The 27,659-nt window shown below is 42.5% G+C and overlaps 1 protein-coding gene across 1 annotated transcript; it reads right to left on the bottom strand.

Moving 5' to 3' along the window:
• Nucleotides 1–12,983: 12,983 nt before the first annotated feature.
• Nucleotides 12,984–16,257, bottom strand: LOC131251141 (putative disease resistance protein RGA4). Its single transcript, XM_058251675.1, has 2 exons — nucleotides 13,244–16,257; nucleotides 12,984–13,125 (listed from the first exon to the last, which is right to left on the bottom strand). Exons 1-2 carry the CDS (start codon nucleotides 16,020–16,022, stop codon nucleotides 13,118–13,120), a joined length of 2,787 nt encoding a protein of 928 aa, XP_058107658.1. The 5' UTR covers nucleotides 16,023–16,257; the 3' UTR covers nucleotides 12,984–13,117.
• Between the last annotated feature and the right edge of the window lie 11,402 nt (nucleotides 16,258–27,659).

The following is a 27,659-nucleotide window of genomic DNA, read 5'->3' as shown; positions in this document are numbered from 1 at the left end:
GTTTTATCGAGTTGGGTTTACTCCGGTTGTGACAGAATCATGACCAAATAAGAGTTTTGATCCTAGCCATGGTGGGAATCTGGTCAAGTTGAATAGGGCATATATAGTCCCCACCATGGATGGGTGATTTCATGAAAATATCTCAGGATCAAAAGGTTACCATCCGTTTGAACTGCAGCTCACAAACGAGTGGTCCAGAGAAAAAACATAGCTTGTGGTCCGGAGGAATATACCACATTTTGGATAATATATGATCAACGGTCCAACGTATGCTGCTGTCAATGGCTAGCGCAACTCTGTTTGTGTCAGGGTTTTGGATTAGTGGGCTATGCCTGGATCACCCTACGATGGAACATGTGCATGCCCGGTGGGTTGTAATCTTGTTATTGCACTCGTGCCAATACACAGGCCAAATCATCGGATCAAAGCCGGTCTTAGGTGGGCCCACCATGGGATTCTGGCCCCCACTTGTGTATGGTGCTGATCCTAGTCCGGATGTGGGCCAAACAAACTCTTCACAGTATCCAAGATAGGGTGACTTTTGTTTGAGTCCGTCCATCTAAGTAGTTCTCTACGTGGATGGCATCTGGCTCAAATATGCATTGATGGGGGTGATCCCATCCATTCCCTCGGAAACATCAGTAGAATTTTTTATTTTTTATTTTTTAAGGCTGGCACTCAACATTTACAGCTTTAGTGAAAGAACTTGTGACTAGGATTGTCTGACATGTGTGATCTTTTGAAACATGGAAACAACATATCAACCTTTAGGTTATTAAAAGATGTGCCGTATTGTTAGATTTGTGAATAGGTGTATTCTGTCCAAAGATGCAGGAATGGTAGGGTGGTCAATGGATCAGGTCTGTCCAAGACCAGCCCCCAAACTAAACCCTATGGGCCCTTGATGGCCCAAAACAAATCGGGCTCGAGCCACGCTCACTCATTTTGTGCAAGATCCAAGTCATTCAGAAGGTGAGCCATATTAGGCTTGTGATACTGTAGATATGTGGGATGTCTTACAAAAATGCCCTTGAAAAGCCTAATTAAGGTGTACACTATAAATAAGCAAGCTTGAATTTTAGGTCTTTCCCGATCCTCAAGCATGAGAACCTCGCCTAAGCCCAACTCAAAGTAGGAGTCCTTGAAAGCCCATGTGCAAGCCTAGTTACTTTTCTCTAACAATTTATGCAAATCTATATAGTATTAATCTAAAAAGTAAAAAGATGAGCCTACTAGAAGGGATGCATGCCTTTTAAGTAAAAGAAAGAAAGAGAAAGAAATGCCAAACAAAGAATACAAGAAGGGAGTGTAGACACTTAGGAAGATAGGTGGTGTCAACCTCTTCTATGAGGTTGGATGTCAGGTACATTTTTAGCATGATTGAACTAAAAGAAGGCCAAATGAAAGTGGAAGTAGTTCGTTAGATTCAGGCCCAAACCTACATAAGGCATGACATAATTAGGCCCTGAGTGTGTCTAGATCAAAGAAATTCACTTCAGGTGTGGGAAAATTGTGATTCAAAGTCTGGACCCTAAATTGGCGGTAACTTTTGATTTGGGTATCATCACGAAACACACAATCTATTGATTTTTATGTAACAGGCCATTTGGGATCAATCGACTCCTGTGGCAGACTATGTTTATCTGTCTTGCAAGAAAACGTATCCTCTCGATACAAAATTACGATTTGACAAAAAATTTACTATTTTTAATAATTTGTGTTTCTATTGTATTTCCTTATTTCTAGAATTATATATATATATATATATATATATATATATATATATATATATATATATAGATATATATATATATATATATATATATATATATATATCATCTAATAAAGTTAATTTAGGACTTATTATTTTTGACAAATTAAGTTTTAGAAGAGTTTTACTATTTTAGGTAATTTTGAATTAGAGTTTTGTTTTCTTTATTAATAATTTAATAGAGTAATTAAACATACATTATTCAATTAAATATTTAAATATTTTCTCTTATTCTCTTTTGGACTCCAGAACTCTACACGGGGATTCAAGGTTTTAAGTCGGCAATATGATCGGCTGCCTGTATACTTTTAACGAGCATATCATCGATGTACACTTCCATGGTACGACGGATCTGCTGAGCAAACATTTTGTTCACTAGCCGCTGGTAGGTCGCTCTTGCATTTTTTAAGGCCAAATAGCATCATACGGTAATAGTAAAGACCTTTGTCAGTGACAAAGGTAGTCTTAGATTTATCTGATTGATGCATTACAATTTGATTATACCCAAAGTAAGCATCCATAAAACTAAGAAGTTCATGTCCTACGGTGCTGTCTACCACCTGATCGATCCTAAGAAGAGGAAAGTTGTCCCTCGGTCAGGTTTGTTGCCTCGGGAGCCAGGGCGTGTCAGTAGAGTTGGTCCATTCCATAGCCAAGTCTCTGGACTTGTACTATTTTTTCCCAATAGTAAGCTCCCTTACTCCTTGCATCAACTTTGTTGATGCTAAGGGGTAGAGAATTGTTAAGTCGGCTTGAGCTGGGACCGACTTTATGATGGATCATTTATTGTTTGCAAGCGTTCTACATCGTCCAGAACATGCCCCGGTTCGTTAATCGAGGCTAGACGAACGAGAAGCCAGTAATACGTCTTTTCACCTTATGAGAGCCAGACACGTGACGAAAAATGTGCTCGCATCGCTCGAAGCGCGCCACTTGTCGGGCGGGGGAGTCGAAGCAGGCGTCAACTCGACTCCTCCTTATATGCACTTGCCACGTGACAAGGCTACAAAAGGGGGAGCGGGATGCTGGGTTCCCATTTTCGCACCAGCATTTTCACTGTTTTCCATTTCCACCGTTTTCTGCCATTTTTACCATTTTCACCCTTCCATTTTTGACTTCTGCTCCCACATTCCGTCCTTTCTTCAGCCACTCCTGCTGCCTCCGGTGAGTTATTTAACTCTCTCCCTCCCTTTTGCTTTCAATTGTAGCGACAATGTAAGGACCTTCGAGCCCCTGGGAGGGATCCGCCGACGACGAAGGTGAAGCGAGACGTTTTTGGGACGCTTCGGAATCACCTTCGTTGTTGGTGGAGATGGTTGTAGATGTCAATGTTGCTTTCCAGCACTCTGAGAGGATGGCTGAGTCTTCAGCGGAGCGTTCAGTTCCAGCGAGTTCATCTCGCAGAAGAGCGTCGTTAGCGACTGCCCCTGGCAGGCCTAATCCTCCTGAGGAGGAAGCAGAGGAGGAAGAGGATGAGACAGCCGAAGGAGTTAGTGAATCGGCCGCTGACCGAAAATCAGTGAATGCTGCTGAATCAGCAGTCGAGGGAGAGGAGGCTAAGGATGAGTGGAAGGGTGGGTCTCGTTCCCTCGGTTTTAACCGAAGCAGAATTGGACAAAATTAGGGCCGGAGACCATGTTCAAGACTCTGTCATTCTTCGCCTCCCTCTCCCAAATGAACTACCCGACCGTCCTCTTACTGGGATGGTTGTGATTTTCCAGGTCGCTTTACAGTGCGGCTTGCATCTGCCTCTTCAGGGGATAGCTCGGGATTTGCTTTCCTGACTTTGAATAGTGCCTGGGCAGATAGTTCCAAACATGTGGGGGGACTTGTTGGGATGCACAGTGTTGTGGACTGAGATGGAGCAGCCCTCATTGATCGTCGACGAGTTCCTCTATCTATACCAAGTATGGCCAAACCCGCAGCAGCCCGGCTGGTATGTGTGCTTGGCGGAATAAGGGTGGATCTTTGATAACCGACCCTCCTACTTCTAATAAGCATTGGAGAGATAGGTGGTTCTGGGCATGTGGTCGCTGGTAGACTGCCGAGCCTGGGCTTATCGAATCTCATGTTCCTCGGGTTTTCTCCCAAGTAGATGACTCGGCGTGCGCACTTTTATCTACCTTCCCATAATTTTAAGTTTTTGAGTCCGACTGTGTATGTTTCGTAGATATTCCCGGGCGAAGGCCGAGTCTTGGAGTCGACGCTCTAGCTCGGATCAAAGACTTGAAGGCGCTGAGTCCGGAGCGAAGGTCTTGGAAGAGACTTCTCCAACCGGAGTGTCCCTTTTAATCGGGTTTGGACTCGACCTTAACAGGTACTTTTTGACTGCCCTTCTTTATTCCCTTTGATTCTTGTTTGACTCGTCTCATGGTTGATGTAGAGCTGGCTGAGACTCGTCCCTTCCTCTGTCCGCCTTCCAAAATGAAGGCCCCTCCAAGTTCAGAGCTTCAACCTCCAAAGTGGCTGAAGACGGTCTCGAAGACTAAGGGGCAAACTGCCCCGGCCATCCCGATCGTGATTGTTCCTGACTCAGAGGAAGGGGCGGGAGAGGTGGACGCGGTGGCCCTTGAGTTCCAGGGGGCCGCTGAGCTAGGACCTGTTGCAGATCCGGCTTTGGAGCGGAGGGAGGAGCAGAGAAGGGAGGAGCTCTCAGGAGGGGAGACGACTCAACAGGAGACATCGATCTTCCAACGGGCCGTTAAGGACATGCTCCCTTGGGTGATCTCCCATGGGAGCGAGAAGGACTTTGCTGCCCTCTTCGAGGCTCCCCCGAGGCCGACTCTCTTCCATATGACGAAGACGCTTCTCGAGGTAAGAACTGAACTTTGCGCTTGCTTTGTCGGTTTTCTCAGGCTCGACTGACCTCTTGTTTTCCTTTTGTAGTTTGCTCCTTGTGTGCTCAGGGCTTCTTCGAATCTGGCCGGCTCTCAGAAACGGGTTAAGGAGGCGGAAGCACAACTGGCTGCTGCTGTGACTTAGCTCAACATAATGACTGGTGACTTAGGAGTTGCCAGGAAGGCCGCTGAGGAGGCCACCGCCGAGAGTGCTCATTTGGCCTTGCAATTAAAAGAGGCCCAGGAGGAGAGCCGACAGAATCACCAAGCTTATGTCTCCTCTGAGGAGAAGTTGGCTCGGCTTAGGTCTGAGACTAAGGCTGCCATCACCCATGCCAAGGTCCAGGCCGTAGAGGCCTATCTTGAATCTCGTAAGTACTTGGATGAGCGGGACCGCTTGTATCAGGATAACTATGTTAAGTGCATGGATCTGATGAATCTGTCCTTCCCCAAACTTGATCTCTCGGGATTCGACGAGAGCGCCTCTGGGTCTGAAGATTTGAATGCCAGGGCAGCTGGGTCGACTGGTATGGCGGCGGCTGATCTCGAGGTTGCTTCCGAGGCTACTCCTGAGGTGGCGTCAGTGGTTGCTCCGGGTACCGATAGCAGTTGAATCCGAGCCACCTCCTGAGTTAGCTCCTGGTGAATCTTGAAGGTAATTTTGGATTGCAAAGCATATTTCACTTTAAGCACACCGGGCTTCAAGCACTTCAAGCACATTAGGCTTCAAGCCGAACTCGAGAGCATCTTCGACCGAGGGGGAACATCGCTTATCTCAGCCAACTTTCTTTTTTGCGTCTTTCCTTGTCACTTTGTCAATGTAATTTCAAAGTGAGAACTAATGTAATCCGATATAAAACTCATACTGACGAATGAATATATTAGATTTTTACATTCATTTGACTCAATTTATATGCTTTCCATTCTTTACTCGTCTGATAACAGAATTTAATCAATCGCTCAACGGCCGTCCTAAGGATAGTAGATTTTTAGATGTTCAGCATTTCATGAATGGGGGAGTAATTGCCCAGTTAGATCTTCCAACCGATATGTTCCAGGTTGGATGGTGCTCGAGACAACATAAGGTCCTTCCAAATTGGGTCCTAGTGTGCCTGCACCAACTTCCTTTGTGTTCAGGAACATTTTTCGAAGGACCATGTCCCCGACTCGAAATCGTCTAACCATGACTCGGGCATTGTAAAACTGAGATACTTGTTGTTGCCGAGTTACCATTCGTAGCCGAGCCCTTTCTCTTTGTTCTTCCAAGTGGTCGAGTCCGAGAGCCAGCAGTTCTTCATTGTTTCGTTCGTTAAACGAACTGACTCGAGCAGAAGGCATTCTGGTCTCGACCGGAGTGATGGCTTCTGATCCATATGCAAGGGAGAAATGAGTCTCTCCCATGGCCATTCGGGCTGTAGTTCGGTAAGCCCATAGTATTTTAGGAAGTTCTTCAGCCCACGCTCCTTTAGCTCGGTCAAGTTTGGTTCGGATATGCTGTTTGATGATCTTGTTGACTGCCTTGACCTGTCCATTTGTCTGGGGATGATGGGGAGACGAGTAGACATTCCTTATTTTGATATTGTCGCACATTCCTCGGTATTGCTTGTTGTCGAACTGCTACTCGTTATCGGTAACAATAGTTCGAGGTATCCCAAATCGGAAGATGATATTTTTTCAAACAAATTCTGTGATCTTTTGTTCGGTTATCCTGGCCAATGGTTTGGCTTCAGTCCACTTAGTGAAGTAATCCACCACGACAACGGTAAACTTGGCCTGACCTTTCTCCAAAGGGAACGGTCCGATAATATACATCCCCCATTGTGTGAAGGGCCAAGGACCGGCCATAGGGGTCAGTTCCTCTAGTATTTATTTTGGAATGACCGCGAATCGCTAGCATTTGTCGCAACTTTGGACAAGTTTGCAAGCGTCGTGCTAAATGATCGACCAGTAATACCCTTACCGCAAGACCTTGTGCGCAAGCGATCGTCCTCCCGAATGATTTCCACAAATCCCTTCGTGAATTTTTCGCAGTACATAGTTAGTCTCGTCGTGTCTTAGGCAGCGTAGCAGAGGAGAAAAAAAGCCTTTCTTATATAGCACACCGTTAAGTATGGTATAACGGAAAGCTCGGATTTTCAATCGTCGAGCCTTGACGCAATCCTCATGCAACTGTTCAAGGTCGAGATATTGATGATCGGGTCAAGCCAAGTAGGTTCCGAATCGATCGGGAGCACGGTCGAACTAGACGAGTTGTCGATACTTGGCTTAGCAAGGTACTCAATTGGAACGGACCTGGGTATATCGTCCTCATCGGTAGAGACAAGTTTTACCAATAGGTCGGCTTTAGCATTTTTCATTCGGGAGATCCGAATGACAGTACATCGTTGAAAACCACCGATCAACTCTTTGGCTTCTTCATGTAGGCTTCCAGTTGCTCTTTACGTGTTTGATACATGATAGTAACCTGATTGACGACCAACTGCGAGTCACTAAATTCGTTGAGATGAGTAACACCCAGACTGGCTGCTAGTCGAAGGCCGAGCAATAAGGCTTCGTATTCTACTGTATTATTCGAGGCTTGAAATCCAAGTCTTAAGGCATATTGCATGTAAGTTTAATCGAAAGTTTCCAGGATGACTCCTGCCCCGATTGCCTTAGAGTTGGATGAGCCTTTCACGTAAAGCTGCCAGTGGGGTGGGTCGGGCAATGTATAGGGAGCTGCAGTCACTGGCTGATCAGCTGGCTCATTTACAAGCTCGGTAGGTGGATCAGTGTGTGGGGCAACTTCAGCTATGAAGTCATCCACGACCTGTCCTTTAATTGCTACCCTCGGCTTGTATTGAATATCAAATTCACTGAGCTCAATTGCCCACTTTGTTAGGCGGCTGAAAGCTTCTGGTTTCTGGAGAATCTGACGTAGTGGGAGGTCAGTTACGACAATGATGATGTGCGCTTGAAAGTATGGCTGAAGTCGTCGTGAAGACACAACTAATACTAGGGTCACTTTCTCCAGAGGTGGATATCGGGTCTTTGTTGGGAGTAGTGCTTTGCTGACATAATATACCAGTAATTGCTTCCCTTCATGCACACGTATCAAGGCCGAGCTTACGATTGCGTCGAAAACTGTCAGATACAACAGCAAGGCTTCCCCAGGCTCGGGCTTTGATAGGAGAGGTGGAGATCTGAGATATAATATCAACTACTAGAATGCTGCCTCGCACTCTTCCGTCCAATCTACCATTTGCCGTCCCTTCAATTATTTGAAGAATGGGAGACATTTATTGGTAGCTCGGGAAAGGAAGCGGTTGAGTGCGACTACCCGTCCAGTCAGTCTCTTTATATCCTTAATCATTCTTAGGAATTTCATGTTAAGCAATGCCTTGATCTTCTCTGGATTTGCCTCGATCCCTCGCTGACTAACTAGGAATCCAAGAAATTTACCCGAGCTTACTCCAAAGGCACATTTGCTCGGGTTCAACTTCATCTGATATTTACGAAGGACAAAGAATATTTCTTCTAAGTCGGCAATATGATCGGTCGACTGTATACTTTTGACGAGCATATCATCGATGTACACTTTCATGGTACGGCCGATCTGCTGGGCAAATATTTTGTTCGCTAGCCTCTGGTAGGTTGCTCCTACATTTTTTAGGCCAAATGGTATCACACGGTAACAATAAAGACTTTTATCGGTGACAAAAGTAGTCTTAGATTTATTTGATTGATGCATTACAATTTGATTGTACCAGAGTAAGCATCCATAAAACTAAGAAGTTCATGTCCCGCCGTGCTGTCCACCAACTGATCGATCCTCAGAAGAGGAAAGCTGTCCTTCCGATAGGCTTTGTTTAAGTCGGTATAATCAATACAAACTCACCACTTCCTGTTGGTTTTTTTAACGAGTACGACATTAGCTACCCATTCCGGATAGTATATTTCCACGATAAATTTAGCCTTGAGGAGCTTGTTGACCTCTTCTTCGATGATGGCGTACCTTTCAAGGCCGAGTGGTCGTCGCTTCTGTCGGATTGGTCGGTAGGTCGGGTCGATATTGAGGCGATGAGTAATCACCGAGGGATTGATCCTGGACATGTCTTCATGGCTCCATGCAAATACGTCGGAGTACCGTCGGAGTAGAGATACCAGCTTATCTTTTAAGGCGATTGTGGAGACGAGCCAATCCGAACTATTTTGGACTCGTCTGTCTCGACCAAAGGTATTAGAATGTGGTCCTCTACCGGTTGACCTCGTTCGTGAGTTTCGGCTTGAGTGTGCAGTGATTCGATCGTGGTTACCTCGACTAGAGATTTTACGGCCATTGCATAGTAGCACCTTGCGTCCTATTGGTCACCTTTGATGACTCCTACTCCCAACTCGGTCGGGAATTTCATGGAGAGATGGTATGTTGACAAGACAGCTCAGAGAAGACATAGGGAGGGTTGGCCGAGGATAGCATTGTAGATTGATGGTTGATCGACTATCAGAAAGTCGATCAAAACCATCACCTAATGCCGGGAATTTTCGGCAGTGAGTGGCAATGAGATGACTCCTTCAGGAAGGATTTGTCCACCCGAGAATCCAATCAATGGAGTTCAGACTGGCTATAATGTCGATCGTTCGATGCCCATTTTATAGAATGCTTGAACGAAGAGCACATCTACAGACGATCCTGTATCGATGAGAATATAAAACATTTTGCGGTTTGCTATGGTGAGGGTGATGATTAAGGCATTTTTATATGGGTGATGAATGCTCCGAGCGTCTTCATCAGTAAACAACACTCAGTGCTTTTCTATTTTTCTCTCTTTTAAAGGTCGAGCTAAAATCAGAATCTCGGACTCAGGTCGACTGATACTCCTTGCGTGATTTTTCTGAGCATTGTTTGAGTCACCTCCGCCTCGGGGACCACCGACAATGGTTCGGATTTCTTCCATAGGTCTGTTGTCACCCGAGCGTTCTTCTATTGTCTCGATTCTTTGGTCGATATGCTCTCTGAGATGACCTTCTTGGATGAGCCTCTCAATTTCCTGTTTCAGGTTATAAAAATCACTTGTATTATGACATGATCGCGATAATAATGGCAATACTTATGTTTATTCCGTTGTCTTGCATTGCTCCGGAGTCTATCTGGCTAGTTGACGAATCCTTCGCCCATGATTTCCATCAATACCTACTCTTGTGGCTTATTGAGCGGAGTGTACGTCAAGAATTTGTGGTCAGGCCGCTTACCCGACATACGTTCATTACGGGACCGATCATCCTTACACTTCTTACCACTAGCCGAGTCAACTTCCTTCTTTGCTGACTCTTTGGATGGGGTTTTTGCATTTTGAGCTCCCTTGTGCATGATTCGAGTTTCTTCGCCGTCCGCATATTTATCCGATCGAGCCATGAATTCAACCAGAGCAGTAGGCGGGTTCTTGTCTAAAGAGGTAAGAAACGGCTTATCTCTGACGCCTTACATGATAGAGTTGAGGGCTCTCTCGTCCGAATGTTTCCGGACTTGAAGTGACTCGAAGTTGAAGCACTTGATATAATCTTTAAGTAGCTCTCCCTCTTTTTGAATTAAATTGTTTAAGTGCGCAGATGGCTTCAACTTTTTCTTCCCACCAATGAAATTGGTGAGGAAAGCGTCATTGAGCTCAGTAAATGAGCTAATGGATTTAGTTTTAACTGTTTGAACCAAAGCCGAGCTATGTCGGCCAAAGTGAGGGAGAAGGCCCGGCACATCACGACGTCCGAGGCATCATGTAATTCTATATAAGTCCGAAAGGACTCGATGTGCTCAGTTGGATTAGTTTTGCCGGTGAAGGGCGTGATCTGAGGAAGGCAGAATCGTTCCGATAGCCGAGCTTGCATGATCTCTTCTGTGAATGGGGATGCCTTCTCCTCGGGCCTTGTCTAATTTATATTGTGGCTTTGCTTCATATCTACGATCTCCTCCCGCACTTCTGAAAATCTTGTAGTTCAGCTTTCCAAGGTTTGTCGCTGTCAGTCGTACCCTCGACCGAGGGCCTGCTACGCCTTCTCCGATCTATTTCGTGTCAAAGATCGGTGGTAGGCAGCGGGGCGGTCACAGAGATATGAGAGGGTGCAGGCTTAGCCGGATCCTAGTGTTGGCTTTGCCGAGGAACAGATCGTGGAGCGACGGTCTGAGGATCGACGTATTGTCGTGGGGCGTTTGCCCGATTATCCTCCCGCTGGGGCCGCTGAACCTGCTGGTGATGGATCTGTTCCAGCATTTGTTTCATGTAATTCATGTCGGTCCTAAGTTCCTGGACCTCCTTATCTAACCGTCCGTTTCCTCAATTCCTTTAAGGGTGCCTGATTGAAACGGAGGTTGCCAGATGGGCTGCAGAACCTTGTCAATTATCGGGTAGGTTCTGGGCCCCTTAGGCTCCGTTCATACCCAGCGGGCCTTTTGTCGCCAGTGGTCCAGTGACAGGGACCTCACTAGGCTCGTTTTGGACGGTTCTCCTTGTTCTTGCCATTGGAGATTACTTAGTACTTGGAAAGAACGACTTTTCGTATCACTTCCCACAGACGGTGCGAAATTGTGGATGCAAAAATTTGGTATGCCCTCCTTGGATCCTTAACTTGCATAGGAAGAAGACAATGGAGACCCTGGCTAGAGCCGGGGACCCTCCGATGCCAAAGTCAGGGCTAGGATCCTATTGAAAGGTTTTAGAGAGAGGTTTTTTGTGTACCTTTCACCCTTGAAGTCTCTTCCATTTATAGGAAGTGGAGAATCCCACCGTGCCAGGATTCTTTCCTGATCTCTTAGAGATTCAGTATCAATCCAATTTATGACTCCAGCTGATCCCAAGATATTCGGGATCGGGGATCTTCTTACTGAATTTTCGGGAAGGTATTTCACTTTATACCGTTTATTCCTTTCTCGGGCCTGGCCAACTCTATTGATAAGCGAGTCTCGGCTGGCTATAGAAGGTTGAGCTACTCACCTTCTGTCGGATGAGATGAGACCGATCCATAATCAGTTCGCCTACTTAATCCGATAGCCGACTTTGTAACCGACCCAAGGATAGGTCGGCTTTATGGCCGGTCATGTGGCTTCTGAGCATTGGGCCTTAGTCGGCCAATTTAGATGTTGCTGCCTCGTTTGTCGAGCCAACTTCTTGCATCTTTAAGATTCTTTGCCTTATAGCTCAGGAGTTTATAAACCTCGGTCTGGATTGGTTCCTTGAAATCCAGGTTAAGTCTCTCATTTAGGCTTTGGACATGTGTGCCTCGGTCAGGCTTGTTGCCTTGGGAGCCCGGGCCGTGTCAGTAAAATTGGTACATTCTATAGCCGAGTCTCTGGACTTATAATATTTTTCCCCAATAGTAAGCCCCCTTACTCCTTAGCATCAACCACAATCTTTCTCTTGTTGTTTCATGCTCTTCCCTCCATCATTCTTTGTGGCCGGGCAAGAATCTAATGGGATTAGAACTCTTAATGGCAATAACGAAGATTTGACAATCTCTAATTTTGAATTCTTGAAGTGAAGTGGGGTTTTTGAGTGCCTTCAACTTGTTGCAGGACTACATTATTGGAAGAGAGAATGGTATTGATACCACTTCCGCATTCAGTTCCCACTCCCATCAAATGCAAAAATATTCAAAGAGGAGAATCTCTAATTTGGGAATGCTCCTGCGACCATAGACTGTTCACACAAAACTCACTGCCCACCTTTCTCATTTCACGCATTTCAGGTATCTTAAGCCAGGGACGTCAATTTGGCAAGCAATAGTATTTACAGTGGTCTAGTAACGTGGAGATGGGGTGACACGTGGTGGTGATCCTAGCCCTGACATGGCCACAAAACTCCTCACAGTTCACAGTACATGTGGATGGCTGACCTGTTAGTTTGGGTTCATTCATCTAGTTGTCATCGCCATCAATGGAAGGTAGTTTTAATAAGCATTGATAGGGTGATCCTATCCATCTTTGATCATGGCCTTCAAAGCATCAGTTAAAAAAATAATAATAATAATGGTTGACAATCAACATTCACCATTTAGAAGATTGAAAGCAGGCCAGCCTGGTTACCTTTTGCTGACAAGATACCCACACAATTTGTTTAAATAACCTTAGCATTACTAAAATGAAAATGCGAGAATGTTTATAATCACAGATGAAATCTAATTAAAATGTATCATGCATAGATACAAGGAAAGCTGAGTGTAGTTACGTAGACATTCTTAGAAGGAATACTTGGTGCCTAAGGAGAACAAAATAAAACAGAGAGAGACTTGGACAATCTTAGAAGGAATACTTGGTGTCTAAGGAGAACAAAATAAAATGTGTGCGCGCGCGCGCGTGTGTGTGTGTGTGTGAGAGAGAGAGAGAGAGAGAGAGAGAGAGAGAGAGAATTCCTGGTGGGTATAATGTAGTTGGTTCTACCAAGAAAGGGAATGGACAACTCGAACAGTGAAGGAACCCTGGAGCGACCCTTGATTGGTTGATCTACAACATCCGTATAGAAGAAAGGAAAGAACGTCCTGAGATTCATCTGCCTGCAACACCAAGAATAAGATTAGAAGCAAGGAGAGAGAGAGAGAGAGAGAGAGAGAGAGAGAGAGAGAGAGAGAGAGAGAGAGAGAGAGAGAGAGAGAGAGAGAGAGAGAGTCTTACCTTGCAATCTTGCACTTCCAAAGATTTCCTCTCGTTGGATTTTCCTCCAATCAATGGTGATGTCGGGGATGTGGGCTATCTTGTTCCAATCTTCTCCCACCTCCTTCTGGCATCGACGGCTTAGGATTGGACAACATTCGATTTTGAGTTCCTGAAGCGAAATGAGGTGTTGCAGTTCTGGCAGTGCCTTTAACTTCATGCATTCCAATATGCATAGTTGAAAGAGAGACGGGAATGATCCAGCTCCCACATTCAACTCCCACTCCTCCCAAATAATCATACTTTGGAAGATAAGAATCTCTAATTTGGGGAATGTTCCAGTGACCCCATCATGGCTGTTCCCAAAAAACTCGCTGCCCACCTGTTTAACTTCAAGCATGGCCTCTATCTTAAGCCATTTAAGGGACGGCAGTTTCCCAAGCGCTGGCATCTGTCTGCATTTGCAATATGATAACTGCATCTTGGTAAGATTGAAATACAATGAATAATCTTCCATCCAACTTGGGAATTGGCGACCAATGTATTCTGACATGGTAAGATCTCTTAGGTTTGTATGGGGTCGAAGGGCTTCAAACACACCCTCCACCTGCTCCACCTCCTTTTCTGTATGTGTTTCATGACATATCCCTACCTCAGATGACAATTTCAAGGTCTGGATGTTCTGCTTCTTCTCCAATTTTGCCTCGTTAGCTTCATCTCTACTTGCTACTCTGTTTAAGCATGTTATTTCTAGCTTCCCCTGAAGAAGGTTAAGGTCTTTCAATTCTGTAATCTTCCATCCTCTCTCATACCCTGTTATGAACCTAATTAATGTTTGAAGGGATGTTAACCTCCCCATGCCTTCTGGTAAGCACACCAAAAAGGTTCCTTCAGTTTCAAGATGTCTTAAGTTGATCAGTTTCACAATCCCTCCAGGGAGTGTTGCAAGCTTACAGCAATGATTAAGCTTTAAGGTCTGCAAAAGACATAGGCCGCTTACAAATTCCGGCAACTTTCGTATATAGGTGGCAGACAAGTCGAGGTATCGCAAAAGCTTCAAGTTCCACAAAGAATTCGGGAGCTCTTCTATTGTGCTGCCACTCAAATCCAATGCTCTCAGACATTTTAAGCTGTTAAAATGATAAAAACTGGGAATTTTAGGCCATCCAATGGGTATGAGTGTACGCAAATTTTCGGCTTCGTATATGAAGGAAGGAATGGATTCTACATCCTGATTGCAAATCCATGAGGCATGGCGAGCCTTTGCAAGCTGACTCTTCGGCATTTCGTCTTTTATGATTAAACACTCAGTCATAATAGATTGGCAGAGGTCATGGATCATGTCATGTATCATGCAATACTTTGGATCACCTTCTTCATCTGTCTCTAGGTATTGAAACAAGGAACGCCTCACTAAATCATCGAAATACGAACAACCTAGCCTCTCCATGTCTCCTCTTCCTGTTTGGGGAATGAAACCTTGGGCCATCCACAACTTGATTAGCTTGTCTTTCTCTATCAAATGATCCTTTGGAAATATGGAACAGAAAGCAAAGCATTGCTTCAAATGCTTTGGCAAATCATGGAAGCTCTCTAAAACAACGGATGCAATTTTGTCAGTACCCAATGAATCCCCCGTCGCTTCATCTAAGACAGACTGCCAGTCCTGTACATCCCTTTTTCTGCGCAAGGCACTTCCTATTGCGTCCAACAGGAGAGGAATTCCTTGACACTTGTTCACAATTTCTCTACCCAATGCCTCTAATTTGACATGCTCATCCCCACTTCTTCCTCCAGAGAAAGCTCTGTGGCTGAACAACGACCAACAATCATTCTCAGACAACGGTTGCAGTTCGTACATCAGGGCTGAGGAGAAGAATTTCGTGACATTCTCGTTACGAGTGGTAACTAAAATTCTACTTTCTTTCTTGGCTCTACGGAACAGAATCATAAGGCTTCTCCACTGGGCATCATCACTGTTGCGTACGCCATCCAGCACGAGCAGAAACCGCTTACCATATAGCATACTAGAGACATTTGATGTCAAATATTCCAAGGATGACGAACGTGGCCGCTTCCGTCTCCCTGTATTAATGATTTCAAAATAGATCCTCATCACATTGAAATCTCCAGGAAAACTCACCCAAATCATTTTATCGAAGTGCCTCTTAACCCTAACATCATTGAAGACTAATTGAGCGACAGCGGTTTTTCCAATTCCTGCCATACCAATGATAGAAATGACTGCGAGGCCCACCTCATCACTGCTGCCCTCTACCAACTGGCTGACAATCCACTCCTTAACTCGATCCCTACCAAAAATCTCATTTTCATCTATGAATGAACTCGTTTCCCTCATATCCAACTTGACCACTCCACCTTCTTCCCTGACTTCACTGAAAGAGAAACTATTCTTGCGTTCTTTGATCTCGTCTAATCTTGCACTAATCGCTTTTATCCGATTACTGGTCTCAACATGAAAGCGGGGTCTGGAAAAACAGGGAAAAGATACTTTCTTACCTTGGGAGCTGGTGCCGTCATCGCAACCGTCGTTCACCACCTTCCACTCCTCTAAAACGTCGTCAATGTCATATGCCACATCTTTGAGATCTCCTAACCATCTTTTTACCGATTCATCCTTCACTTGCCGCTTCTCTGCGTCGGTGAGCACTGCTTGAAGATAATCGAAGTTACGAGAGAGCTTTTTAAGATCTTCCTCAACACCCACTAACGACCTCAGCTCTTGAAAGGCCATGGAACCCAAACTCTCCACGACCAAAGAAACCAGTCCATCTGCCATGATTTAGAGCAAAGAAGAAGCTGAAAGCTGAAAAGCAGAGAATCACCTTGGATGGAGCGGCGGAGCTACGTTAGGGAAATGCCCTCAAAACCGATTACAGAAGACTCCATGGCGATTCAGGTCAACCAGATGATGGAGCTTGACTTGCTTACCTTCTTTTGCCAATCTGGAAACTCGGGTATAGCCATCATCTTTCGCGTCATTCTGGCCGCATGTTGAGATGGTCTGATGATCAAAACCGTCCATCTTCTAGATATTACTCTATATGGGCCACCACGGTGTGTATCATTCGTCAAAATAAGTATTCTCACCGTATATGGGGAGTAGATTTTACATATACAATAGGATAGGCTCTACAGCTCTTGCGTGTTCCAGGCTCTCCCCGAAACAGGTGCTGCAGATGGACGCGGATTGGGTACTACCCCACCACGACCTTGCTATAGACGGACGGTCCGGTCAGAGGCTTTGTAGGCCCACCGTTCATCTATTTTTATACATCATTTTAGTTAATGAGCCGAAATAAAAATAAATACAGATGACCTACCTTAAAAACTCAGGCATATTTCCCCCACACGTTTTACAAGCTCACACGTGTGGGGCTTTTTATTGGCACGTTTTTCTTTGAAATTGTTGAAATTTTCTCAGTAACAGGTGGACCGCCGTATATTTTTACCTTCCTTGGATTCTTTTGTGGTTAGATTATATCCGTCCCTTTCTTTGGAAATAAGATTCAAAGCTTCAACTGATGGGATGTTGACTATTTTCTATGATTACGTTTCCGATGAATAAGTGGACACTGACTTGTTGAGACGATATTTGAGTGGATGCACCACCAATCATTCGCCACCCTAATATCAACCATCCACGTGGACTATCTGATGAATGTAATTGTTCTTTTTGGTGGGACCCACCAAGTCCATGTTGGTAAAACACAGCGCTGGATGATTTTAACCGTCCGATGAGAAAGTCAATTTAGTGGGTGCGAATTTTTATAATGGGATAATCGACCATTGGGGCCCACTTATTGAACGGTTGTGGACACCGGGGGTTGGCTCGTGGAGGCTGACTATCGCAAAGAAACGGTTCTTGGTAGGTGCAGCGTCTAAGAAACAGATTGCACGTGTATATCTCTGTGGCACGACATGGCCAAGCTCTATGGGGCCCACCGTGATGTATGTGTTTTATCCACGCCGTCCATCCATTTTTACTTATCATTTTAGGGTGTGATCTTTCTAATCCATATAACAGCTTGTAAAACTTGTAAAGAAGGTTCACGTGTAATACACCACCGGAAGAAGTGGGGATTGAAAGCCTACCTTAAAAACTTCCTACAGCTTGCTGAAGTTTTGGACCAAGCTGTTATATGTGTTTTACCTCATCCAGTTCTATATGACCTTATGAACAGGTTACATGGCAAATAAAGATGACGGTAGGCTCTATAAGGTTTTCAATGGTAAGAGTTCCATCCCCATTGCTTCCCGTGGTGTGGTGCAGTTGAGCCTTCTACCTGCTTCCTTTTTTAGCTCATACCGTAAAAGTATCTTTCAAAATAGATGAACAGCGTGGATGAAACATATATATTATGGTGGGCCTCACAGAGCCTCTAACCATCTCTGGCTATGTCTTGGTAGGGGTAATATCAATCAGCGTTCGTTGCGGATTCTGGTCCACTGATTCTCTTCCCTTGCCTACTTTTCTTTCGTTAGTTGGAGTAAAATCCAATGATTCTCTTTCCTTGCCTACTTTTTCTTTTATAATGACTCGTTTGGATAAGAATATTTCGCCATAGAGCCAATAATAGATAGTTGGACTCAAATAATGGGCAATCGTTTAAAGATTAACATAAACTCATTTAAACTCAGAATTATTTGGTGGTTATTAAATGTATTATGCCATGCTATGATCACCGTAGGTCACACGCAACAGGAAATATTGTTTTTCAGTTGGGATATCAAATAATTTTTGATTAGCCTATTTTTTTATTTTTTATTTTTGTAATTTTTGATCAGGCTAATTTTTTTGTATTTCATTTCTTGTCTATAGGAATAACTTTATTAATGTTTGGATAGCGTTGTACCCAATTTTTTACTATTCTTGGAAAATCAATTACAAAGAACACATGTTATAGCAATGGAAAGATACGACATATTAAAGATCTTAAAGAATATTTGGAGTGTTTTTTACGGAATCATTGCTGATATAATAATAAGATGAGAGGTATTCAAAAGCAAATCAAGTGGCTCAGAGACATTCATAAGATGATAGAGAGGTATTCCAAAGTAGATTGAGCGGCCAAGAGGTGTCCAAAAGACAAAACCAAGTATTCGAGAAGTGTATGCAAGCGGAACACGGCCAAAGGCTAGTCGATTGTTCAGAAGCAGATTGTGGCCGAGAGGCTGAAGCATGTTTGAGCATTCAGAAACAGAAGGCAACCGAGAGACACAACCTTATCGACAGAAGAGAAACAATTATAAAAGGAAAACGTAACAAGAAAAGGATCTAAAAAAATATTTTTTAACTACCATAACTATTGTAGTAATGGAAGAAGGATATATAAGAACAAGCTGCAACAGAACTCTATAAATAACCGAGAATGTGATAGAAAATCTAACAACCAACCCAACCAAACAAATTAATCAAATCTATCAATTTATCTTTTATCTTAGCTTATCATAAGAGTAGCGGTAATTCTTAGCTATAATCTTTAGTTAGAATCCAAGTCTATGCTCATATGTTGGATTTTTTTTTATCCAATATCAACCAGTTCTTTCAAGAGACGCATTCTTGCAATTGCTCCTAGTGACCGATTGTGAATTTTTCCTTTTATTTGATTTGCACTAGTATTATAGAAGTCCTTTCTTATGGAAGGCATAAAGTAACATCTTTCGAGGAAGAACCCAACCCTTTGATTATTGCTTTATCGTTATAAACTTTTGCAAGTGGCTGAGTAAGCAACCGATCTTCTCAAAATCTAGTCATATATGTTCATATTGGACGTATCTGCCTATTTTGGCACTTGGATTCAAAGTTGTTTAGTTTGGATCAAGCTGTTATATTGATTTTGGCACACCCGTGCAACAAAAAACAAACTGAGTGTCAAACAAATGGCATATAAACATCACAAAAGACCCTAGAGAGGTTTCAATAGTATACATTTCCCTACCCACTTTTTCCTACCCTGCAACTCACTTGAGTTTTGGATCTAACTCATTTTTGGGTTCATGTTCTAATATGAGCTAAAAATGGATGGACGGAGTGAATTTTTAATAAACGTCATGGTGGCCCCCACCTAGATCTGCATGCAGGAACTTCTTGTGATAGATGCATTGTCAATCCGCATCCATTTTTTTATGCTTTGGTAGATAAAAACTAAAAATTGAGAAATTAAAATCAAAAGATTGAAAATTTTCTTATATATTACTGTGGGAGGTCCTAAATTTATACACGAAGAATGACCCCAATATGAAAGAATACAATAAATTTAAAATGTAACAAAAGTAGAAAATATACAAAGGAATGAAGTCTTATCCTAATATATATATGTGGAAAATGAAGTACTTTTTAATACTCAGCCTCAAGTTGGCGCATGAAGGTCTGTTATACCCAACTTATCAAGTAAAAAAAAAAATCAAATCCTTTCTAACCAAGAGCTTTTATAAAGATGTCTGCAGCATATCGATCAGTTGCTATGACTGAAGTGCAAAGAATGTTGGAGTTATTTTTAATGAAAAAGATGACAATCAATTTTAATATGCTTGGTCCTTGCATGAAAAAGAAAATTGTTTGCGATGTGAAGGGCTGCTTGATTATCACATTAAAGGTGTATAGATTTGCTATGCGGAATCCCAAGATCTCAAATAAGAGTTTTGATCAAAGTGAGTTCACAAGTAGTATTAGCTATTGCATTGTACTTGGCCTCAGTAGATGATCATGAAACAAAGATTTATTTATTTTTTTATTTTCTAAGAGAAGACTTTTTCCAAGCATTGTAAAGTATCCCTTTGTAAAACATTTTGTTGTGGGACAACTGACCCAGTCAGAGTCACAATAGCAAATAATTGAAGTTAGCTATCAGAGGATCAAAATATCCTTCTCTGAAGAAGACTTTGAGATATCTTAACACGTGAATAATAATACATTATAATGACATTGGCGAGGTTGATACATGAATTGATTGAGAATGTTGACCAAATAAATTATATATGGTCTAGTGATTGTTAAGTAGATGGGACGCCAAGCAATGTGTTGATACATAATGGGGTTCTAAAGACCACCATGATTGTTAGTCAAATGCAAATTTTATTCCATATAAAAAGCAGTAGATCAGGCTTCGAGATGATTGTCATCTTTGAGAATATCCAGGGTGTATTTGCGTTGACTTAAGAAAATTTTCGTTGGAGAATGAGCTACCTTAATGCTTAAAAAATATTTTGAATGACCTAAATCTTTTATGTGGAACTTGGTATGTAGAGGACATTAATGGCAGATCGGTTGTTGTTGGTGATTTTTATATCATTTACATAAACAAGTATGGATTTAGCACGAAAACTAAACAAATGAAAACAAACTATCCTAATCTTTGGAAAGAAATTTACCTATCTACACCTCCATCAGACTAGGAGGTCAATTCTGGTAAACAGGATCAATCAGAGGGATGGACGTAACCTCTAAATCAAACTTCTCAATGAATGGCTTTAATCAATGTTCGTTCACCTTTGAAAATGTGATCATTCATTCGGTTTTTAATCTCGACAGCCCCATGAGGATAAAATTTTTTTACCACAAAGGTATCGGTTCAACGAGATCTCAATTTCCCTGGAAATAGATGAAGTCGAGAATTGTATAAGAGGACTTTTTTATTTAGCCCGAAAGTTTTCCGAAGAATGTTCCGGTCATGAAACTTCTTCATCTTGTCCTTGTAAATTCTAGAACTCTCAGAAGCATTGCTCTGGATTTCTTCAAGTTCATTAATTTATAATGTACGAAGCAAGCCAATGTTGTCCAGATTAAAGTTCAGATTTTTGATCGCCCAGTAGGCCTTATGTTCCAACTGCACTAGCAAGTGATAAGCCTTACCATAGACAAGTCTAAAGGGAGACATTCCAATAGGTGTTTTATATGCAATATGGTATGCCTATTGAGGGTCAAATATTGCATATTAGACCCCGGTTATTACCCGATTTTACGAGCATGATACCGGTTAATGCCCTATTTTAATCGTGTTTGTGATGCAAGGTGAATTTAAGAGCTTGGACTGAAAAAGGGTACTAAAAGTGTGGATTTGATGCTCTGAAGTTACTAAGGCAAGGAACGGACTCCAAGGGTCCAAGATCGAAGAAATTACAAGTCAGAGATTCGAGAAAATCAGTCCACTCACGTTAAACGGGCCCAAAAATCATCCAGAATGCAAGATCACAAGGTTCCCAGCATCCGTTCGGTTCAAAACTTCATATATGGCCTGAGGACCATAATTTAATCGTATAAATAAAATTTCAGCCATTGGATCCTTGTGGAAGTGGCACAACGGACAGATCATCCCCTAAAATCCTGATTTGGGGGCCGCCTGATATCTGGATATGCTTCAATTTGGACTCAACGTCTTAAATGAGATGATGAGACAGAAGGATGGTGTGGATTTCTCACGAGCATCACGAGTGGACCCCGCATGTCAGGTGGGAGTGCACCGCACGGTGCACTCCCGAGCTGCACCAAATCAAGGCACTCGGTCAGCAGGCGCTGACCCGAGCCCATGCGTAAACCAGATAGCGGACGACGCTGTTCGTCCGTTTTCATGTTGTGTGCCCCACCCATTGATCCTCTTAAAGATCAAGACTGTGCACTGTGCCCGTACTGTGGGTATGACCACATTCATGGTGCTCATTTGGTCCCATACATGCACTCAGGAAATCTCCACCGTAAATCGCAGGATGGATGGCAACGAGCAAAGTTCAGTGGACCACATCTAAATCAATCCAATCTCGCCATTCCCGGATGATTTTTCGTCGTGAATCTAATGGACGGCGTGGATTTCTCCATCATTGTAAATCTGGGACCCACCTACCATTACAGTGCGAATGCGTTGACTCTGTTTCGTAAACAGAGCTTGCGGACGAATCTGGTGGGCTGCCACCATGCTTCAATGATCTGATCTGGACCGTCCATCAGAAGCCCACGCTTCCTATCACCCAAGCCTAGATGACGAAATTACAGGAAGAAATGAAGATCGGTTTTCAACCGTCTAAAAGGAAGACGAACGGTGCAAGAAGAACTCCGTGGACCACACCGAAATCAGTCAAGAATCATCCATTCTCGATGGGTTTTTCGTCCTGCATATAATGGACGGCTTGGATTCTTCCATAGAAATTAATAATGGGCCCCACCAAGCTTCAGCGTAAGAAGTTTACGCAGTAGACTGCGTGTCCGAGAGCTCTACGACCAAAATCTTAGCCTTGATCAGGACTGTCCAAACTTCACGGATGAAGAATCTGAACCTTTCTATGGAGGTGGAACTTATCAACAGAAGGGACTGTGAATTTACACGCTACGCCGATCATTGCTGCCCGAGAAAACAAAGTCGGTTGCAATTGTAAAACCTGCGTAAGAATTGTTCACCGACTCCAACACTCCCGCCAGCCACTGACTGGAACATCCTATAAGTGAGAGAGAGAACATGAGATAGAGCATCTTTAGATCCGTGGGCCAGCAGTGGTGGACGTGGAGCAGTTTGAGTTCTTTTGTTTTCTATTTTTATTATTTTTATTTAGGAATTAGCCTAATCATGTCTATCTTAGGCTAACCTCTTAGCTAGGGCTAAGAGGTGAAGCTTGTAACGTGATGGGAGACTTTACTTTATGCCTTTGATTTAATTTGTGAACTGAACTTGATATTAGTTTGATTATTAAGAGAATATTTTTTAGTTTTTAATGGTCTGTTGTGACTAAAATTACAATGGGTCTGCGATAGCTTTGAGCATGTTCCTTTCCTTTTTATGTTTATGACGTCAGGAAGCCCTGTTGTTCACCATCGTCTCCTGGGCATGGTCGGACGATGGTACCCTTCCTAACCTTCATATCATGTTGATTGGTTTTGAATTAGTTTAATTCTATTGTTTACTTTGTCTCCTGGGCATGGTTTGGTGATGGAATCCATTCTAATTCATATACCTTTCATTTCTTGAAAACTATATCAAAGAAAGTTCAGTTGATTTTCATGGTTACACTCTTCAATTGGATGAAGATGAGACTCTAAGTCCAGTTGAGTTCTTGAAACGGGCATAAGATCTCCCTGATCTCTACAAGTGGATCCTCTGAATCCCTAGTTTCCTACCTCTAAATTTCTTAAGTTTTACATTAATATTTCATCATTATTCCTCAAATTATAATCAATTTAGATTTCATCTTAGTCTAGTTCTAATTCTACCTAGTTTCAGATAACGTGCAGGTTTCAGTCCCTTGGAATTCGACCTTGGTCTTACCGAGCTTATTACTACATCACAACCCTATACTTGGGGAGTGAACAAGTTTTTGACGCCGTTGCAGGGGATTGACGGCTACGATTCTTTGAAATTAATTAGTTTTAGAATTAGTTTAAGATTAGGATTTTACTAACTTTAGTTTTAGATTTTTATTTCTATTTGATTTCTAGAACTAACTTGTTTCCTGTTTTGTAGGATCTTGATATAAACTTCTAATTTGGATTCTGAGATAGGTTTCTAAATTGGTAATTTCTTTCTTAATTTCTTCTTTGCTATTTCTAAATTAGGATTTATTTTTTTTTAGCAAGTTTCTAATTCTAACTCTTTTAGAATTTAACTTTGTTTCCCAATTTATTTTCAGAAATTTTCTACCTGTAGACTTTTTGTTTAGAAAATAACCTTCCTATTTTGTAGGCTTTTAAGATAGAAATTTCTAATTCGGTAAGCTTTTTCTCTCCTTTCTATTTTTTAGATCTCTTTTAGTAATTTACTTTATAGTTTAGGACTTTCCTAATTTATTTTAGAAATTTCCACTTTCTTTTAGGAATTTCTTCTTTTAGAAACTAGTTTACTTTTATTTTTCTTTTTAAGGATTTTCTAATTTTAGACCTTCTCTTTAGAAACTGACTTGTTTTGTTTTCTTTTGCAGGTTCTTAACTTAGGGGTCCAATTTGGTAACTTCTTTCCAACCCTCTCTTTCTTTCTAGATTTTCTTTTCCTTTCTTAGGATTAGGTTTCGAATTTGATTGAGGGCTGCGAGTGTTTCATGCCCAAGTAAGCCCGTGACAACACTCGACGTCTGTTGACTAAAGGAGGATTGGTTGAGGGGTTAACTATCCATCGCAGGACTAAACACCACTCAAAATCCCCTGAGTTAATTGAAGTGATGGCTGAAAACCAACCTCTTCTACCCCAACCTAGGGTGGAGGACATTTAGGATAAGAATGAGGTGCATCAAACACCCCCGCCTACTGCTATTTGATTTTTTTCTTAAAAACATGTTTTTTTAAGGTTTTTTTATGGTAGGGCCCGCATCAAAAAAATCCACCCCACCCATTGGTCTTTATTGCCCAAGACAGACCAAACGAGCCCAATATTCTCTATATTTTGGCGCATCAAAACAACAGGGTGGATTTCAATGGTAGATATACTGTTTGCTATGCTATGGCCTGCCTGAGAGTCAGATTAACCTCATTTTTCAGCTCAACGCCTAAAATGGTATGGGGAAAAGGATGGACGACGTGGATTGAATTTATACATCGAGGTGGGGCTTACATGGACAACCCTTCCCAAAACCATTTTTTTCTTTTTACTACTGACGTTAGTACACCCACTGTCAGCTCACCTTTCACTGGACGGTTGCATATAACACATTTAAGGTGGGCCCCACCCATAGACATGCTACTAGGGTGGGCCACCAAATGGTTGGATGGTGTGCATAAGGCACACATCAAGGTGAGGTCCATTTGATGAACGGTTTGAACATCTCCTAGCTCATTAAGTGGGCCACACAATCACTTCTTCATACACAAAACAAATAAAAAAGAGAGGAGGAGAGAGAGAGACACACGTGTGATGGAGGGACCCCGACATTATGGGCCCTCCCTTGCGTGATTTAAAACATACATTAAGTGGGCCCCAATACATGTGGGCCCACCAAATCAAAGATCAACGGTGGAGATTCCTTCTCCACCTAAATGGACGATCTAGATGACCTCTTTTCATGCAAGGAAAATAAACATCATGATGGGATCCATGGAGAATGGCCCCATTATGGAATGATCATGAGAATCAAGGTGGGCTATTGGCCATGTTTAGGGTCCAAAGTGAGATCCATACCATCGATCGGTAGGCCTCACTTGGCCCATCATAAAAACATGAAAACTAGCCTATAGAAATACCCACCGTTCGATCTTCTTGGTCTGATGGAAAGCTAATCTCCTTGTATCTCACTTTGATGGTGGAAGATGAGAAATGAATGGCTAGGATGAGAGAACTTGGGATGGAAAGTGGGCCACACAACATGCACTTTCTCTCTTCGAAAACTATGGACGTCCACCACTTTTCTCTTCTTTGGTGTTTCTTGGAAATTTGAGAAATGAGAGAGAGAAAGAGAGGGTTGTAAGGAGAGAGAGTGATGGGTGATGGATGTGAGGTGAGTGATGGGTGAGGTGAGAGGTTGGTTGACTTGGTGGTTGCTTGACTTGTGGAGAAAGGAAGTATGGGTGCTCTTGTACTTGACATGAGGTGATTGATTAATTGATTTGAGTGATTGATTGATGGGACATGTTGTAGAGATTCTCTTGGGATTGCAAACGAGCGGTGTTTTCCTCAAAATAAACGCGGGCCCATATCTTTTGACCTGGGTATCGTGTTAGTGTGCGAGTCGCGGCGTTGAAACCGCGGTGATAGTGCGATCGCAATGGTACAAGTCTCAGATTAAGCTGACTCAAATCTATGGGATTTGACTTATGGTCACGCGCAAATGCCAATTATAGGTCGCCGGTTGTCGGAACTCGAAGGAAAGGATCGCGAGAGTTGACGAAACAGTACGGACTAGGATAGGGGTCTTACAATTTTCTTATTAGAGATCTCAACTTGGCCACTTGCTTGTGTGTGATAGGGGGTACTCACCTTGTGTGTAATGTCGTATTTCTTCATTAAGCTCTCAAACAGCCTATTACAAAAGTGTGACCCGCCATCACTGATAATGAGTCGAGGTGTATCAAACTAAGAAAGGATGTTTTTAAGGAATTTAATGACCATGTGATGGTCATCATTTCAGCACAATATTGCTTCGAACTATTTGGTAACATAGTCTACCGTGAGTAAAATATAAAGATTCCCAAAAGATTGGGGGAATGGTCCTATGAAATCAATGCCCCGACAATCGAATGCCTAAATGATCAGAATGGGATTTAGTGACATCATGTTTCGGTGGGACAATCCTCCTAATTTTTTGGCAATGCTTGTAAGCTTTGTAAAATTCATTGGTGTCCTTGAACATAGTGGACCAATAAAAGCCACACTGAAGAATTTTCGATATGGTTTTCTTGGCCGAGAAATCGCCACCACAAACATGAGAGTGACAGAAGGAGATGACACTTTGATGTTCGTTGTCAGGAACATATCTCCTTATGATCTGATCTGGGCAATATTTAAACAAGTACATGTCGTCCCAGATGTACTTATGCACTTTAGAAAAAAAATCATTTTATCTTGCTTGGTCCAATATGTCTGCGTGATACCTGCAGCAAGATAATTTGCAATATTAGTGAACTAGGGTAATTGGGAAATGGTAAAAAGTTATCCATCAAGGAATATGTCATTAATATACATCATCTCAATGGAATCTGAGATAACTAGCTTAAAAAGGTGGTCAACTACTACGTTCTCTACTCCTTTCTTATCTCTGATTTCTATGTCAAACTCCTGGAGTAGGAGGATCCACCTCAACAATCGGGTCTTAGTATCCTTCTTAGAAAGAACGTACTTCAGCGCCAAGGGATCCATGAAAACTATGATCTTGGATCTGATCAAATAAGACCTAAACTTGTCTAGTGTAAAGACTACGGCTAAGAGTTCCTTCTCCGTAGTGGAATAATTCATATAGGTAGAGTTTAGAGTTCTACTTGCGAAGTAGATCACATGAGGCTTATAATGGGTTGCGTATCCAAAATGATAAAGTCTTTTAAGTAATAGAATTTATCGACTTGGACAAGCACATCCTTTATTATTCCTCTTGGTATACGACTTGATCAATCAGCTAATTAAAGTATGGTCTTGGTGGGTTTAATTCACTTAGACCAAATTGTTTATAGATCGAGTAGGGAATCAAATTTACGCTCGCTCCTAAATTAAGAAGTGTGTGCTCAATCTGGTGGTCCTTATTTACGCAAGAGATAGTTGGACTACCAGAATCTTTGTGCTTTTGTGGCACATCTTGCTTCAGGATAACACTCACTTTTTCAGTTAACAGAATTTTCTTTTTATGCTTTGCCGTCTTTTGGTTGTGTAAAGGTCCTTTAGGAATGTGACATATAATGATATTTGTTTAATGGCATCCAAGAGAGGAATGTTGATCTTCACTTATTTTAGAACCTCTAAAATATCCTGAGAGTTAGATAGAGATTTTGGTGCAATCAACCGCTGGGAGAATGGTG

This window comes from Magnolia sinica, chromosome 7 (genome assembly GCF_029962835.1).
Source record: "Magnolia sinica isolate HGM2019 chromosome 7, MsV1, whole genome shotgun sequence".
Classification (NCBI taxonomy): domain Eukaryota; kingdom Viridiplantae; phylum Streptophyta; class Magnoliopsida; order Magnoliales; family Magnoliaceae; genus Magnolia; species Magnolia sinica.
This window is presented reverse-complemented; position numbering and strand designations above follow the sequence as displayed.